Source organism: Haliotis rubra, unplaced genomic scaffold, assembly GCF_003918875.1.
Source record: "Haliotis rubra isolate DU_JTF1 unplaced genomic scaffold, ASM391887v1 Scf390, whole genome shotgun sequence".
Taxonomy (NCBI): domain Eukaryota; kingdom Metazoa; phylum Mollusca; class Gastropoda; order Lepetellida; family Haliotidae; genus Haliotis; species Haliotis rubra.
In genome coordinates this window covers 106926-125111 of record NW_025767069.1, presented here as the reverse complement: position 1 = coordinate 125111, position 18186 = coordinate 106926, and the positions used below count along the sequence as shown (strand labels likewise).

Sequence of the window (18186 nt, the reverse complement as noted above, 5' to 3'; positions counted from 1 at the left end):
TATTCTCAAACCAAAATGGTTGCCAAGGGCTATATGAGTTTGACAGCGGAACACGAAATTTTAGACTGGATCAGCTGGGAAGTAGGCAAATGAAGCTCAGACCTCACCATCCTCAGTTTGTTCCACATCTTCCAAGTAGTGACGAAGTCTATTCCATCAACTTGTCACCGAGACAGGGCAGGCCAACATTAACCACAGTCATTGTGTAATAGTGGACAAGCACTTCGAGCTGTTGCCATCCCAGGATAATTTACTATGCAATCCATGGCTTACAACACACCCAAACAAATCACAAAAATATGGCAGATCTCGGCTCAGCATGAGATTTAGTTTTAGTTGCATAACATGACAGACAGACAAAAGTTTATAACATGACCGGTTTTAACCAGATCATGGACATCTGCAAGGCTAATCTTTTCCCCCAAGACACTGTCACAAGTGAAAAGGGAAGATGGGTTATATTTCTTGAATCAGGATAATTACTGATGATACTTCACACTGATAGTGAGTGAGTGAATATTGTTTAATGCCGCATCAGCAATGCGAGTTCACACTGAGATATCATGCTGCTGTTTAACATGGATAACTCAGACACATCACGCAGACACCAATCTCTTCACTTTTGTGTGCCAGAGGATAGAAAACCAACCTCCACACTCCTTGCAACGCCATCCACTACACCACTACGCCATCCACTACACCACTGACAACAAACATGAACTGGATTTTGACAAACTTTTATTTGATTGCAGAAGCTAGAAAAAAAAATATGAGGGGATCTTGATCCAAAGACCCAAATAATATTTGAATGCTGACCAACCAAATAATTGCATTCTAGCATAGAATTTTAACTTGGATGACCATGACGACGTTAGTCATAGATCCCTCAAGGACCTGCCATTTGTCTTATTTTGCTTTTTTTTTTTGCTTTTTTTTTTGGTAAAGGTTTACTTAAATATCTGCTTGACCACATTGGGCATACTTGATCGGAGCCAAGAGATTTCCCAGCCTTCTCTGTGCAGCAGTTCAGCACTACAATGAAATAAAGAAAACGATGGTGTGATGAGAATATGGGTTCTTCCTGTACAGAGATAGCTGGGAATCTCGGTAATCAGCAACAAGCATGATCCATCAAGTTTCCTTGTTACAAAACACCTGGGTGTAGTTTTGAAAAAAAAATTAAATGAGGAAAAAAAATACCACGTTGGATGTTAAAATGCTGTGAATTTGTTGTTGTCCGTTGAAATTTGCCTTCCCACGTCTACATCTGCCCGTTGCCTGTGCAACATGAAGCACCTCCATTGACAAAAACATCAAAGGCCCCAAAGCTTTGGGTTGGGTAGGGAACTACCCACTCCATGGAATCACCCTTTTGCATACACCTGGTGAAACGGTTTGACACTAAAATAGCGGTTTGAGCATTATCATCAACACAAGCTGTGGGACCAATGAAATTCCTGTCAAAGTCACAAATCGTTGCAGAATGTATCCATCACTGGCAAAGATTGTCTGTTTTTGTGTTCCGTTTCCTTAGTTACTGCTGGAACTGTCCTCCAGAGTTTGGCCGTCCGACGCCATTACCGCGAGCGTTGCCAGTTCTTGGTGCGTTGTTGGCGTTGTTTCTTGAGGGTCCTCCTCCACGCATCCCTTGGGAGAAATAATGGTTTCAACTATTAAGATTTGAACAATCCTGAAAGACTGCATAAAATCTAAATTGCCAAATACTGGTACATTTTCAAACTGTTTATTTTTCTCAAAACCAAACTCTGCAATATTATAGTTCTTAAAAATGGACCACACAATCCCTTGATTGATAAAATGATCTCTTTTGTGAAAAGACAAGCTGACCTTTAGCACCTGAGCAACACACGAACATTGATAAAGGTGTTTTCACCAGAAAAACTGTTAATTCAAAAATTTCACAAATACAGTCAAATCCCGATGAGTCGAATCGCTGGGGACCAAGTAATAAATTCGACTTATCGATGTATTCGAGACATAGGTACGTCTATGAGGGTAGAAAAAAAGATGATCCAGTCCTAATTCCTCCGCCTAAGCATTTGTTTATCTAATGATTCCCATATCACTAATAGGGGCACCTTATTAGTTCCAGTCTGATTAGCAGACAGTGATTTCCGTAAAATCACTAATCTGACTTTTGAACTCACCTGTCAATGGTGGAAAGGTGTGAGTCGCGTTGGTTTGTTAATTGGATCAGTTTGCTACACCAATCAACTTCTCATTGACTGACTTCGGCTTATGTATACAAGATTGCTGTTGTTTGAATCTCATGGGACCAAATTTCCTTCTCGAGTCATCGTGTGTATTTATGAGACGGAATTCGTGTAACCGGTATTCAAATGATGACAACTATAACAGGTACTTCGAGTTATGCATAATATTCGAGACACCGGCATTCGACTCATCGGGATTGGACTGTATATCCATATGAGACTAAGTTAAACGCTGACGAATGTCCTACCTCCACTGTTCCTCATGCCACCCCGGTCGCTGCCACCAGACCCTCTCATCTGTCCCCCGCCCCCACCACCTCGCTGCTTGTAGCCCTGGTTGAAACCACCTCCACTGTTGTTGCTGTAGCCTTGGTAACTGTCAGCCTGGTAGTTATTGCGGGAAGTGTAACCTGGGTACTGGCCTCCTGTCAAGACAAATGGGTATACACTTAAGAGACTTGCTAGATACTTACACAAGGATGAGAATGGGTATGAGTGCAAAAAAAGAGGAAAATGATCTGGGATACTTGGGGGCTGCAGGTTTAGATGATTCACAAGAATGAACCCAGCGTGATCAAATCCACAGAATTCCATGTATCTGCAGAAAATTCCCATCCCTACTTACACCAATGAAACGTGTACGAATGAAATTGCTAGAAAGCTTGACTCATCTAAATTGGCCATACAGCCTTCAAATATGTTGTCTTAACTATGTTCTTTTACAAATCAATAATTCTCTTCAAGTCAAATTTATTCAAAAAAGGATTCTGAATGAACCAGACTACTACCAATACCGTGCAGATTGTTAATATATTATCTTGCATATCTATAAGAAATAGTTACAGACACACATGTACACTGAACATTACAGATGCTCCACTGACGGTCTACTTGGATTAGTTAATTTCAGAAAGAAAACGGTAAGACTACCTATTGAATTATCCTCTTTGAAACCCAAATTATGATTTGACAATGAAAATACTGCCATAAATAGATCTCACTCAAAGCTGACAACATCCTTTCCTTAGTTACCTTAATGGTTGATGGTTACATATCAAAAGTATATTACACATCCTTGTTGACTGCAATCAATGACGATTGTGTCCTCACTACCTGACTGAAAATATACGACACACAAAACCGTTGACTCACCTCTCCCACCGCGACCCGAGTTCTGTCCACTGATGTTGCCCCCACCGGCGTTCCGGTTAAAGCCGTTCTGCATATTGCTGTTGTTGCCACCAGTGTTACCTCCTCGGCCTCCGCGGCCACGGTAACCACTCCCATCTCTTCGCGGACCTCGCTGCTGGAAGCCGTCATTCTGGTAGCGGTTATCTGAAACAATGTGTTCCCAATTAAGCACGAACCATTGAACACTGAACTATAACTGCCAAATACACAGATATACCACAACTACAGTGGAAACTAACAATGACTTATAGTAACTTTATGACTGACTGACTGACTGAGTACGGTTTTACGCCGTTTTTAGCAATATTCCAGCAATATCACACCAGAAATGGGCTTCACAAATTGTACCCATGTGGGGAATCAAACCCGGGCCTTCGGCGTGTCGCGAACGAGCGAACGCTTTAACCACTAGGCTACCCCACTGCCCCTAGTAACTTTATGAGACAAATTCAAGTAAATTTGTGTCTGTCTTACTCTGGAAAGTGTTAGCTCCATTTGAGTCGGCGTTCTGAGATGCGTGGTTGGGACCATCACCAATCTGTTCCTGAATGCCAGCCTGTGAATACATCGACTGGAAAACCGGCGCTGCTGCGTTCATTGTAAACTTCTTCTCCGGCTGATTGGAAATGTTGGGCTGTTGGTTATCCTGTTATTGAAAACATGGAAAAATACAGATCCTCTGTATTCAATCACACACAGCAAGCATGTCAGAATAGAAGTCCATAAAGTAAATACTTCTGATGTGGTCAACTGGAAGTGCTGATCTGTCCATCATCTTTAAATATCAAACAAAATCACAATACAATGAAAACAAAGCCCTTAACATTCAAGGCTGCAAAACTGCTGTTTACAGTGAGACACTGGCTTCCCCTTTGGAATTTAAGCGATGGGGCAGTTGGGTTTTACGCCGCTTTTAGCAATATTCCAGCAATATCACGGCAGGGGGACACCAGAAATGTGCTTCACACATTGTACCCGTGCAGGGAAGCGAACCCCGTTTTTTGGCGTGGCGAGCCAACACTAACCACTGGGCTATCCTACTGCCCTCTGGAATTTAAGTGAGTCGACTCCATGAGTAAAACATACTAGATAACAAACAGATGTACCTCTGTCCATCCAGATTGATACTACTCGGATGAGTATCTTATATACCTGTCTATTTTATGTTTCATATAATGTAAATGTTTTCATATATTCAGTTTCATTGTGTTTCGCATGGATGTGTGTGAAGGTATATCTATCATTAGTCAATAAAATAACCATTGTCACAATGTAACGCACATTGCAAACAAGGAAGAGAACTTGTTAAGGACAAACCTTACTTATCTCCCCTTTATTAAACAAACATGGAAATGGACAGGTGAGGTGAAATTGGATTTAACGTCGTGCTTGAGAATATTTCCTCATATGACGATGTGCATGCGTGTGTGTGTATGTGCAGCTGCTTGTACTAGCCCAGACTGAAGCTGGTTTTTCTAGTGCTAGCCAACTGAGATACCATGCCGCAGTGAAGCATGAATACCCCACTCAGACACATTATACTGACTCCGAGCCGACCAGTCCTTCCTTGTTGGACCCATTAATGCCGAACGCCAGGCAGGGACCAACAAGTACCATATTTTAACGTCTTTTGGTATGACACGGTCGGGGATCGAACCCGCGACCTTCGGAAATGGACAGATATCATACAGATGTTACAACTAAAATATTCTAGAATATTTATAATTTTTTATCGAACATTCTGTTCTTCTGCCCCAGGTCCCTCCACAGACAGAAGAATAGATGCTATGTTCACACTGTAGAACTTGGCCCAACAACACTCCAGCTCACCTGAGATTGTGGGAGTGGTATGGAGGGTGGGATATCGTATTGCCCCATGGAATTGTCAGATCCAGTTTGGTTCATCATTCCGTGCGAGTCCTCTGCAGCTGGTGGAAACATAGACTCAGTCTGGATATTTTGTGATAAGGCGTTTTGACGAAACTGCTGCGAGGAGGGGTAGTCCATGTTTTGCTGTGACAGTGTGGTCTGTTCTGCTGACTGATATCTCTGTTGCTGCTGTTCTGCTAAGCTGTTGCTGGTGTGTTGACTTGTCTGGGCTGGTGTTGGATTGTTCTGTTGATCGTACGCCTGGGTTGCGAAACCAGATCGAGTCCGTGAATCTGTGTCCGGCGTGGGTTGAGCTGAAGGTCTGGGCATGGGCTGAGCAGCAACAACTGCAGGGTCAATGTGAGGAGCTGCTGTAAAACAAAGCACAACCTATGTATACGAAGCTTCACACCAGAAGATGTATGAACACTAACAAGTTATAATTTGGCTTGGACATTTTGCTATTTCATTTCCATTTTCTCTGGGAGAACAGACATATTTCAGACAAAACCACTTGTCTCAGCAAGCGCTAGAAACACTCAGGAGTTAGCTTGTCAAAGCATCTTCCCATCTACTCTTCACGACCAACATTACTTGATGCGGATTTGTAACCTGTGCACTGTACTTAAGGCAATGTGCCAATACTTGCACCCTACATACCTGGCAATAATTATTCAAATTCAAATATATTACATCCCATTTCATCAATCTAATCCATAAATGCCTGCAAACTGTTTCATCAAGAATGAAAATCTATTCGTTGACAGTCAGCTAGAGTTCCAACTTCAAGAGTACTATCTGAATAAATATATCTGATAACCAGCAATCCCAACATGCTGTTCAAGTCATCCATAAAGATTTAATTTTTTAAGACTTGATTCCCTCGTTTTGCAGTGCAAACTTACAGTCCACATCAATGGTTGACTCCTGAAGAAAGTTGAAACTGCCCTGCACTGAGGATACGATCTCATCAATGGGTCTTTGGCTGGGTTGCTGAAACACCTCGTTAGCATAGTACGCAGCTTGTCCACCCTGGGTTGCCATGTTGTTGAGCTGTGGGGGGACAGTCTGATTCATGGTCTCTTGTGGTGGCTGGCTAACTGGGAGATCCAGGGCAGGTTCATCCGGCTGGGACTCAGTTTTACCATCCTCACTCGACTCCACATCCTCACCTCCGTCATCCTCAACAGCTTCCTCGACAACCTCAACTGCAGCAGCTGCAGCTTTGGCAGCACTCTCTAAAACAGACATCAATCGTGTAACTACAAAGTTGTCATATGGGTAGACAACGATAGCCTGACAGACTGCAAAATTCTGCAGTGCATCTTAAACAAATTTTATAAATATACAGTCAACATTAGGCCAGAAGACAGCATTTATTAACTTAAAATTGAGTGAATAGACAGGCACTCGGCCATATTCCAGCTATATTGACGACAGCCGTCTGTAGATAATGGAGTCTGGACCAGACAATCCAGTGATCAACAGTATGAGTATCGATCAACGCAGTTGGGATACGACGACATCTGTCTACCAAGTCAGCGAGCCTGACCACCCGATCCCGTCGGCCTCTTACAACAAGCATGGGTTACTGAAGATCAATTCTAAGCTGGGTCTTCACGGGTCTATTAATTTAAGATTCAAGAACATGTGGACACACTAATGAAAGAAGAAGAATTTACCACCTGACATCCACAAACATGAAAACACAGTGAAACTGACAAAATTTTCTATCTCAAATCACAATGACCAAATTTTAATGACCAATAGTTAAGAATTACAGAACTGAAAGCTCATGACTGAACAGAAAACTTGGTTAAATTCCAACCATGCCAGGCTGTACAGTGATACTGCATGCATCCTGCAACAGCACGGCCTAGGTTAATCTGTTTAGTGCATACCCTCATTCTCAATCTTCTGAACTGCCTCGAAGTACCCACATCCACTGATAAGGTCAATGAGTTCTTTCAAATCCTTGTACGTTGTCCCAATAACTTCCTTTTGTTTGCCCTCAAGGAGGGAGACGATGTGCTCGGCGGCAGCGTTCAGTTTCTTATGATAGTCCTCCCCTTCCCGCGTGGGGCTGATCAGCTGGTACAGCTCATCCAGCTGGTTCAAGTTTTCCTCTGTTAGAACCTGCACAACAGTTACCCGTGATACTTTTTCTACCATAAATTATGAAATAATTTGACATGGCCAGGATTCATATCACAATAATCAGCTCAAGTTGAAACATAAGAAAAACACTTTCGCTGAAAACTAGAACAGCTAAATTGCAAATACTCTTGTCATAATAGAAAATACCAAGGTGCATATTGGTCAGAATATTTATTTTTACCTTCAACCCTACCGTGGTAATATGGGAATACGTACCACAGCCCCATGTTTGCCCGTTTGGAAGTCAGAGCGTATGTTCTGGGAGCCCAGACTGTCCAGAAGGTTCTGGACTTGGAGCAGCTCCTGGATCCGTTTGATCTCATGTAGCTGGCGATCTAACTTCTCTCTCCTCATCTGCTTCTTCATCAGTTTCCCAGCCTACAAGAAGAAACCCACAATCTTAACAAGCAGTCTAACTTCATAACCTTTGCCACTACAAGCTAAGCAGCAAAAACTGGGGACTGATTCCGAATAAACCAAGAGTAAACCACGACTGACTGACTGACAGAGTATGGTTTTACGCCGTTTTTAGCAATATTCCAGCAATATCGGGGCGGGGGACACCAGAAAATGGGCTTCACAAATTGTACCCATGTGGGGAATCGAACCCGGGCCTCCGGCGTGACGAGCGAACGCTTTAACCACTAGGCTACCCCACCGCCCCAGTAAACCACAAACTCCTGCCTCCTACACATACTGACGTAAACCCCAGATCCTTATACACAAATAATTGAAAAAGATACAAAGATAAAACAGCCTAAACAAGGATGTAAAAAGTTTGTGCCTTTAGGAACGGATGTTGCTATTTAATAATTTAGAATCACCTAAAAAAGGTTTCAGCACATAATCATTTAAAAATACAATACATGAATTCGATGCATTGTAAACTAATTGGCTGAACATGCAGATTCCTACAAAAAGATATTTCTCTTTGAACCCAATATTTTAAGCTTCAGACCCTTTTTGGCTTCAGACAACTACAATTTCTGGTGGGGTGTGGTCTTGGGCATAGAGCCTTGTGTTGGGAATTGGTTGAAATCTCACAATTGATTGGTTCATTACCAAGGAGCAATCATCGAAAGAAATTGGTTCATGTCATTTATCAGATTTTCATAGTCAGGTTGTTATTGCAGATAAGTATAACATGGTTCTCTGTTGTGTTTTGTTTTATTTAGAAACTGCACATCCAATGTAAAATGATGCAACTTGCTACTTTAAAGTGACGACTAATATATCATGTACGTCCTGTAGTCTTCAAGAAATATGCGGTCACGACTTTTCAGTTAGTGAAGTGAGTTTTCTAAGATTTAAACATGTTTTCATGCCCTGACAAGTTCTAAGATATGTTCCATCTTCAAGTGTTTTAAACACTAAAACAGTAGTTACAAAATCCTTTGTGTTCGATTATGAGAAAATGTGATCAATTGCTTGGTCGTTTGGTCACTGCTACCAATCTTCGATTATTTCAATTAATCAGAAAACCACAAATAGAGCCCAGGCCACAAAAGAGTTAATCAACGTTGGTCATGAAGTCCTTGTGCAGTTGACTCCTGAGAGTTTCAGTCCTGCCACACAACGAAGCACATGTGATACATGTGGTCTCACCTTAAGCCAGTGAGTACCCGGTGGGATAAGTCATTTGACTATTAATCTTCTAACACCTTACAGCTTGGGTTATCCAAGGTAATAATATCAGTCATGATGTATGTGCTTAGAGTGTATCAATTATTGTGTTTCCCTGAACCCTAAACAAATATGCCTGGTCAATTACTTCACATGGTATGTCCTGATGGTCTCACCTCATTGCTGATAGCAGCAAACTGTTTCTGAAGCTCCCTCGAATACTCCAGCGTTTGGATAACCTCTTCGTAATGTTCGATTGCATTCTGTGATAAAAAATTAAGAACAATATTAACTTTGCAAGAGCACATCCTTATTCTAACTGTCCATGATAATCAGATAAGTGGTGTAAATACAACATCCTTTTTCAGTGGGATAAAAGAATAAAGCTATGAGTGAGTGCATTTTGTTTTACACCGCACTCAGCAATATTCCAGCTATATGGTGGCGGCCATAAATAATCGAGTCTGGACCAGACAATCCAGTGATCAACAACACGAGCATTGATCTGAGCAATGTCGCCTCTTACTACAAGCATGGGTTACTGAAGATCACTATTCTAACCTGGACCTTCACAGGTATGAAGCTATGAATGTTAGGCACAGACACTATTCTGTTAAGACCTTGAGAAGTGAAAATCTCAACATAGTTGTTTTCTACCCAAATAAAGCAACATCCAAAATAGAAAAAAGATTGGTCTATTTTGAACTCGGTGATCAAAATATTGCTTGATTTGTGTGCCACGGATGAAATATTTTTGCACTGATTCAATTAATGGAAAATGTAATAAATATGACCAATTAGAATTACTGAAAAACAGTTTTTGCACCCCATGAAACTATTTACTGGTACTATCAATCTCATTTTTACATGGGCTGGGCATTTGGTTCACTCCCAAAAGACAGACCTCCCATAAGACAGACTCAATGAGTACACTAATTAGCTGAGCAATGCTGTCCACCCCTATGTAATTAATGAGCTCACCCAGCAGGGATTTACCTTGAGTCCTGTTTTTTGAGGGTCCATGTGACTCAAGCTCTTAAACTTCATGGGTCCTGGACAACAAAATGCGGGTCCCATACACTTTAATAATATTATTATTAATACTGTTATTGTATTGTGTATCATGATCATCACACTAGTTGTTACAGTAATTGAATTGCAAATGATACCATAACCCAGCTTGTATCAAACTCTTTGATAACTTGATTGGAATTTTTACAAAAATTATTTGACTTTTTCTGCGTCCCTGTGGATGGGCTAATAAATTTCGTTGCGTCCATTGTCAATTTTTATGCGTATAGGATGTAAATCCCTGCACCCAGTGTCACTAACAACACATTTCTATCTCTCCTAGTTTACAAGTGAATACATTGTGAATATTATAGTTTTTAATACCACAAACTAAAGCTATAATTACCATTTATCTTATCATAACACGTATCATTGCAAAGACTGTCACAAATTAAAGTTTCTGTCACAAAAATCAAAAAGACTCCACTCTCACTGTAACCAAGTTCCCTACCAGTGCCTCTGATGGAGTGACTTTGAGTGACTTGAAGTGACTTTCTAATAAATGTTATCTGTGAACTGACAAACATGATGTAAAATAATATGGTGCCTTGTCTCATATGCTTGATAGGTACATGTATATAAATTATTGTTTTTGATAATATTCACAAGTAAATGTGAAAATATGTGTTGATGTACATATATATAAATTAATGTTTTTGACAATATTTACAGGTAAATGTGAAATATATGTTGATGTCAACATATATGTCGATGCAATAAAAATCATAATTCATTTCATGAATTGATAAAACTATAGTTAATACCTAATGTTGTCTTTTTTATCTGGGAACATACCATTATTTGGCAAGGGTACAGCTTAATTAAGCCTTATGCAACCAACCATAAAATTTTGGGAGGTCTGTCTTATGGGAAGATATGTTTGTTCCTGTGTTTTTATTTGGACTATTCCATTATAATGTGTAGGTAACAGGTAGTAGGTAATCTGTTCACTGAACCGTAAATGTTGTTTTAAGGTGTCTGCGAACTGGCTGTCTGCGTAATGGGAGGACACGGAAGATATCGGCCATTTTGAATTACAGTGCCTGTGACAGGAAATCATGTTTTCAATGACAACATAGTTTGCGGGTTAGTTTATATTTCCGGGGACAAATGAAGCTGAACTATTCCTGCAATGACAGAGTTCAGGAAATCCTGTTCTCAGTTTTACAGGTTTATTAAACAATAAACTGAAATGACATAATTGTTGTGATGTTTCAAGTATGGATCATCAAGAGGTATGGGCACAAATTTTCACAGAGGCACACCTAAAGTATCTGTCTTGCGCCCTGTGGCACCTTTCGAAATAATTGCATTTCTATCCCTGGAAGTGTTATTGGAGAACCATGACACGTACTCACCTTCTGGTCTAACTCCAGCTGACCCCCAGAGGCCGCCTTTTGCTTGATGTTATCAAGTTTAGTCTGAAACAAAACACACAGTAAGTTTACAAACAAACAAAGGATGTGTTGCAACCACTGATTAATTAGAGCATGCAAATTAGTCAATCATTCAATGTGTAACAAGTAGCAGAACTTGCAATTTCAAAATGTTGTGTGACTACTGTTTGCTTGCCCATTGAAGACAAAACCTTGATGAACAGATTAATTTTTTTACTGTTAATTTTACTACTTTAAAGATGCAGAGCAGACTGAGGGTGCAGGCTGTTAACTCCACTTTCCCATTTCCCAGTTGATCCAGAGAAAAAAGTTCTTCTGTCAAACTCAAATTTCCATCAGCGGCCATTTTGCTGCGAGATTGAAGCTACCTCAGACAGAGATTGGCAAGATGCTGAAAGTCAGTACCCAATGTTCGTAAGGTTTAACGCCACTTTAGCAATATTCCAGGAACATCACGGCAGGAGACACCAGAAATGGGCACGCCCAATGTAAAGCAAATGGCTGGACATCATGTGCAAGCAATATTGCTATTTTTTCATTGATTCACACACACGAGAGATGAATGCTGTCTTAACACTGTAGTTATCAGTTGCAGAACAGTTGAGAATCTGGATATGACGAATAATATGGATGCAATGATTTGGTTTGATTCATCAAAAATCGAATCTGACACCTTAGTTTTGATAACCATTACCACTATTTCGATTCGATATTTGAGTGCTGTTAGACTGTGGCGTTGGATCGGTCATATCTGCAGGATGCACCCAGATTCCATACCAAGGGTTGCAATGCGATAGACACCAACAGGAAAAAGAAACACAGGACGTCCAAAGGAGACATGGAGAAGATCTGTGGAGGCAGAGGTGAAGGATGCGGGGTGTACCTGGGGACAGGAGCAGCAATGGGCCCAAGATAGACAGCATTAGAAACACTAGTATCGGTCTTATGTGCTAAGAGCATGAAGAGGAGTAAGTAAGTGTTCAAACATACCAATATTAATTAAGGTTACATCATCTACATTCCTTATTTCCTAGCCAAATCTTGGAAAAAGTTTTCAGTGTGATATGTTTTTGTTTAATAAACTCTGAAAATTGATGTTTTCACTTTATGAAGTATCGAATTGAAAATGATCGAATGGAGGGTCCAATATCAAAAATCGGATCGAGGACTAGATGAATCGTTGCAGCCCTAACAAAGAAGTGGTCAAAGGTGTGAGCAGCAATCAAGGTCGTATGACAGCTAATGAAGTAAAGGATTAACAATATTACATCAGCCTGAGAATGACTGTTAATACTTCAAAGGTATGTAAACACTACGTCCTGGAAATACAATGGATCTCTAAGTGATGTCTGTATTGTCAATAGCTAGTGAAATGAACTTGTGTATAACTAGTACACATGCAAATGCACTACACTGACACAGAAAAAAAATACGTCTCCAGAAGGGATTTTGTAGACTCGCTTGTATGAGTAAACTAGATCAATAAGACACAGCCACGTTTCAACAGAGATGGTTAATTCATTTAACTATTCATAAGGCAAACTTAGCCTACTTGAATACAATCACATTTTTTATCTTCAGTGAGTGATACCAGATTAAGCATGAGATGAGCATTATATCGTGACTAACAAGTAATATGATCCTTCCACTGAAACCTTCAGTATTTCCACTCATGGTATGTGCATAAAAGGAAACATCCTGGCGATAAAATACCAAGTAGTCTCAATGTCACATGATTGATCTTTACTCTGAGAAAAATGCTATAACAAGGTAATATTGACATGACTGACTTAACACAAAGCTGGTCTTAACACATACTATAGTCCGTTTGATCATAATCAAAACATCAGACATATATTCTGCAAAAACCTCACCGAGTTGGTCTGAGGTTTTGATTATGATCAGTGTTTCATTGAGTATTTTATGTTTATTAGTTTTTGAGTTAGATTGCAATTCATCGGTGCTCTTTTAAGCCAAACGGACTATATAGTCTGATTCAATCGCCTTCCAGCTAACAGAAATACTGATTTGCACTTTGAAAGTTCAAATCAAATGTTGTTCTATTTAGACAGTTCTTATTTTCCACCTTCCAAAGAGACTATTTTAATCATGTTAAGGAGCTGATTGGTTGGCTTGCATGTCATACTCTTAATTTTCAGGGGTCCTTGACTACAAAATGGGGGTCCCAGACACTTAATGATTATTATTAATACTGTTAGTTTTATTGTATTGCATATCATGATCCTCACATTGTTACAGTAATTAAAATGCAAATGATGCCATAATCCAGCTAGTAGCAAACTCAGTGATAACTTACTGTTACTTGATTGGAATTTTTACAAAAAGTACTTAGACTTTTTCTGTATCCCTGTGGATGCACTAATAAATTTCGTTGCATCCGTTGTCAATTTTTATGCATATAGGATACAGGAATTCGCATCCTGTAAGTCTCTCATCCCAGCTATATGGCAGCGGTGTGGAATTTATTAAGTCTGGGCGAGACAATCCAGTGATCAACAGTATGAGCATCGATTTACGCAACCGGGATACAATGACATGTGTCGACCAAGACGTCAGCAAGTCTGACAACCAAATCCTGTTAGTCGCCTCTTACGACAAGCATGGGTTGCTGAAGATTAATTCTAACCCGGACTTTCATGGGTGTCAGCTCTTGGCTATCAGCAAGTATGCAGAAAAAGTAATTAGCAAATACACTCGCGTAACCTTGATTAGTGGATATAAGGGAAGTGCGGCGGAATTCATGTTTTAAATGCATGATTTCATTTTGTATACGCACTGATTATTTTATTCATTGATTCAGCAAATTGAAAATGCCTAATATTCCACTCGTGAAGGAAACGTTTGTTTACGGAAGCCATTTGCAATCATCACCCATTCATGTGCCCACAAAATGTGACGTCACCTTGTTTCGTTGATTACGTAGTCGGTTACTTTATACCACTGTGTACGACATCTCACTGCAGTAAGTATTAACACCAAGGAAAGCAGACAACGAGAAGTGAGAAGGTTGGAGCTAACAGAATCTTTTTTACTTGACATTCTGTATATCAAATAACCACATGTCGATCTTGTACATAGGTAAACTAACAACAGATGTCCAACAAATGTGGTATAAAATGTTTAGACCCCATAGAATAGAAGCCACAATGCATTTATCATATAACTGTCAACGCATAATCTTTAACTATCTTACTATCTTAGTGGCTGAACTGATCAATCTTTTTGCTACTCCCTATAAACAGGGTAAACAACTAATATTTGGACTGGCCCCAAGTGGGGTTTTTTTCAAATAGGTTCACGCATTTGGAACACACCTTACTACAAAATCTTCAAAGGAAATGAATCGTAAGTCTACAGAATACTGGAACATAATGATTTCTAAAACACTTGCCTTCAAATCTATGGCCATCTAGGTCTGAATTGATCTTCAGCAACTCATGCTTGCCATGGGACAATAGCCTCTTACAAGCACAGGTTGCTGATGACCAATTCTAACCCCGACCCTAACACTGGATCAGGTGGTCAGGCTTACAGATTTAGTTGACACGTCACCATGGTCACTGTTTCCAAATTGCATAGATCGATGTTCACTATATAAATCACTGTATTGTCTGGTCCAGACTTGATTATTTACAGACGGCCATGAAATAGCTGAGTGTGGCAACCGCAAAATCAAATATGTTTACTCATTATATCATTTAACTTTCTATGTTTTCACCGTGTTTGAATAATTGAGGGTACAGATTTAAACTGGTCTTTTTATTCAGCTCAGAGGTAAATATAGTGATTTATAAGCTAAAACAGTAAATACTTGTATTAACCCTTGTGATGGGGTTCCGGATCAGAAAGGCCATCTAAGGTCTGAGGATAGAGTATTGGGGCAACCTTCTCTAAACCAAAGTATTGAAAAGGAATCTGGACCAAAGAAGCAAGAGCAACAGTCTGTCAACACAATGACTGACTGTGTTTGGTTTTACGCCGCTTTTAGCAATATTCCAGCAACATCACAGCGGGGGACACCAGAAATGGGCTTCACACATTGTGCCCATGTGGGGATTCGAACCCGGGTCTTCGGCGTGACGAGCCAACGCTTTAACCATTAGGCTACCCCACCGCCCCGTCAACACAATGCATTGCAACTCACATACTGCAGTGATGCCTAATAAAGTACAAAACCCTTTTACGTGTCTGCTGACAAAGCAACATAAAAAGTTAAACTCTGAGTGAGCATGCTCCAAAGTCTAGTGAATCATGGCTATATTTGATGTCGCGGACTTGTAACCACAGTTACTCGATACAATCATGTAATGTTGCCGATAGTTTTCGTCATTTTTAATTATTCTCTTATATTAAAGAGCTATTGCTACTGTCGATCTGGGATTTATAAATCTGCAGTTCACTAAACGTGACAGTACTTTCTATTTGCCAATAGCACTGTGTCGTTTGATTCCGCTTGTGGATATTTCCGCCATCTTGGTTTGCTTGTGGGCTATGAAGATTTGCAAAACCTCCTCTGTACAAATCATAGTCACTCCTGACGTATCATTAACGATATAAACATATTGTTTTAAAATTATCTACAAAGTTTAACAACTTCAGCGATTGTAATTACATCGTAAAGCTATGTGCAACCCATGAAAAGTTCTCGATCCTACTCGAAAAATGACGCTTCCGTCTTTGACAAGTGCAAAATTTGCAACTCTATATTTCAAACTAAGACATCACGGTCTCACCTTTCGCTTTTCTAGATTGCGGACCTTACGCTCCACAATAGCGATAGCTTGTTTTATGGGAGTTTGGGCCTCAATAGGGCCCTTCTTTTCCGAATCCGTAGAGGCGGTAGGCATCCTTCAACAGCAACAACCAGCATAAAGACAGACAACTTCACGTGGTTGGATTCGCTGATCTATTTACCCCAGTTTTGAGGAACATAGTGATAGCTGGTGTCATGCCGATACCTTTAATAGCGTAGTTGTTAATATTTTTGACATATTCTTAACAAAACGAATTTGTTTAATGTGCAAATCCTTATGATACGAAATCGTATGAAATAAAATAACAAAGATTCACCACGCACATGGCTACGGGTCATGAGGGAATGGGGTAAAATAATTTTAGACTAATGTCTATGTGAATGCGACGCATACGACCGGCAAACTAAGACGAGACCCAGTTCGACTGGCAATGAACCAGAGATCGATTTCAGACGGGTTGTCACGTGCCAAGGTTGTTTGAATGTAAATAAATGCGGAAGTCCTTTATGAAATCTGCGTAACACCGTAACCTCTGCGATTAAAGTATAATGCCAGGTGCATGCATGCATATGTACGAACTATGCAATCATGAGTCTTTATGACAATCCGACAGATTTAATATGTGTCTTCGTTGCTGTGCAACAGGTATATTCCTGTCGTTCAGCCTGCTGAGACGATGCTTGTGGTGAAGAATGGGGTTGTCGTGCCTTCTTATGATATGACGTAAAACGCGGATTATATATTTTTCCATCCAACCAACCATACACACACAAACTGTTTGCTGTTTAACGCTGCACTCAGCAAGATTCCAGCTAAATGGAAGCTGTCTGTAAATAATTGAGGCTGGACCATTCGATGTGTGGACCAGGCGTACCACTGATTGCTAGCACGAGAGTGAGTTTAGTTTTACGCCGCAGTCAGCAATATTCCAGCAATATCACGGCGGGAGACACGAGAAACGGGCTTCACACATTGTTCCCATGTGGGAATCGAACCTGGGTCTTCGGCGTGACGAGCGAACGCTTTAACCACTATGCTACTCCACCGCCCCGATAGCATTAGAAACCACTCGCCATCATGCAAAGGGTAAAAACGGGGGGACTATTTTGTTATTACAAATTTAAGTAGCATATGCTCATATTGACGGTAACATTCTTCTTTAAAAAAAACAAGCCATTCGTTCTAGTTTCTTTAAAAAGCAAACTGTGTGAATTTGTTCCAACTCCATACTTTAAATCAATCGACCATTCATGTACTATTGGTAAAAGTAAAGATGAATTTGTAAAAAATACTTTGATCCAGAACTCCTGAAAATATATTATTTGGTTTCAGGTTGCATAGTTCATGAATGAGTGAGTGAGTATGGTTTTACGCCGCTTTTAGCAATATTCCAGCAATATCACGGCGGGGGGACACCAGAAATGGGCTTTACACATTGTACCCATGTGGGGACCCAAGTGAATCGTAACCGAAACAATGTAATGTAACACTGTTTAACAATAGCAGTTAACAATGTGTCCAAGGACAATCATTATTGTTCAGCGGTATCCAACAACTTTGGGCCTGAATAAATGCATATAGCATAACTAGTTAAAACGGGAAAAGGTTTGAGAGAGCTTTGAAGTGTGTTCTTATTCTGTCTTACAAAAATAGTTCGTAAAGAGCCGACTGACAACATCCCACTTCACACAAAAGCCACGCGTCCGTTCAACACGGTAGATTTTACTGAATAACCAGGGAAGCAATGTGGCCCTTGACGTTATCCCTAATAAACTCCGAAGGAAAACAGTCGATACGAAACAATATTGTTTACTGTTAGTCCCGTGATCGTTAACGGTTGTAACGCACGAAACTATATGGTGGTGGTGT

At 40.3% G+C, this 18186-nt stretch overlaps 1 protein-coding gene across 1 annotated transcript; it reads right to left on the bottom strand.

Annotated features, from left to right (window-relative positions):
* Positions 1 to 721: 721 nt before the first annotated feature.
* LOC124286771 (caprin-1-like) lies at positions 722 to 16464 on the bottom strand. The gene is made up of 11 exons (XM_046723206.1): positions 16297 to 16464; positions 11504 to 11566; positions 9251 to 9337; positions 7668 to 7829; positions 7196 to 7430; positions 6200 to 6532; positions 5256 to 5665; positions 3900 to 4071; positions 3387 to 3569; positions 2483 to 2659; positions 722 to 1647 (listed from the first exon to the last, which is right to left on the bottom strand). The coding sequence occupies exons 1-11, from the start codon at positions 16408 to 16410 to the stop codon at positions 1535 to 1537; spliced, it is 2049 nt and encodes a 682-aa protein (XP_046579162.1). The 5' UTR covers positions 16411 to 16464; the 3' UTR covers positions 722 to 1534.
* Positions 16465 to 18186: the final 1722 nt, after the last annotated feature.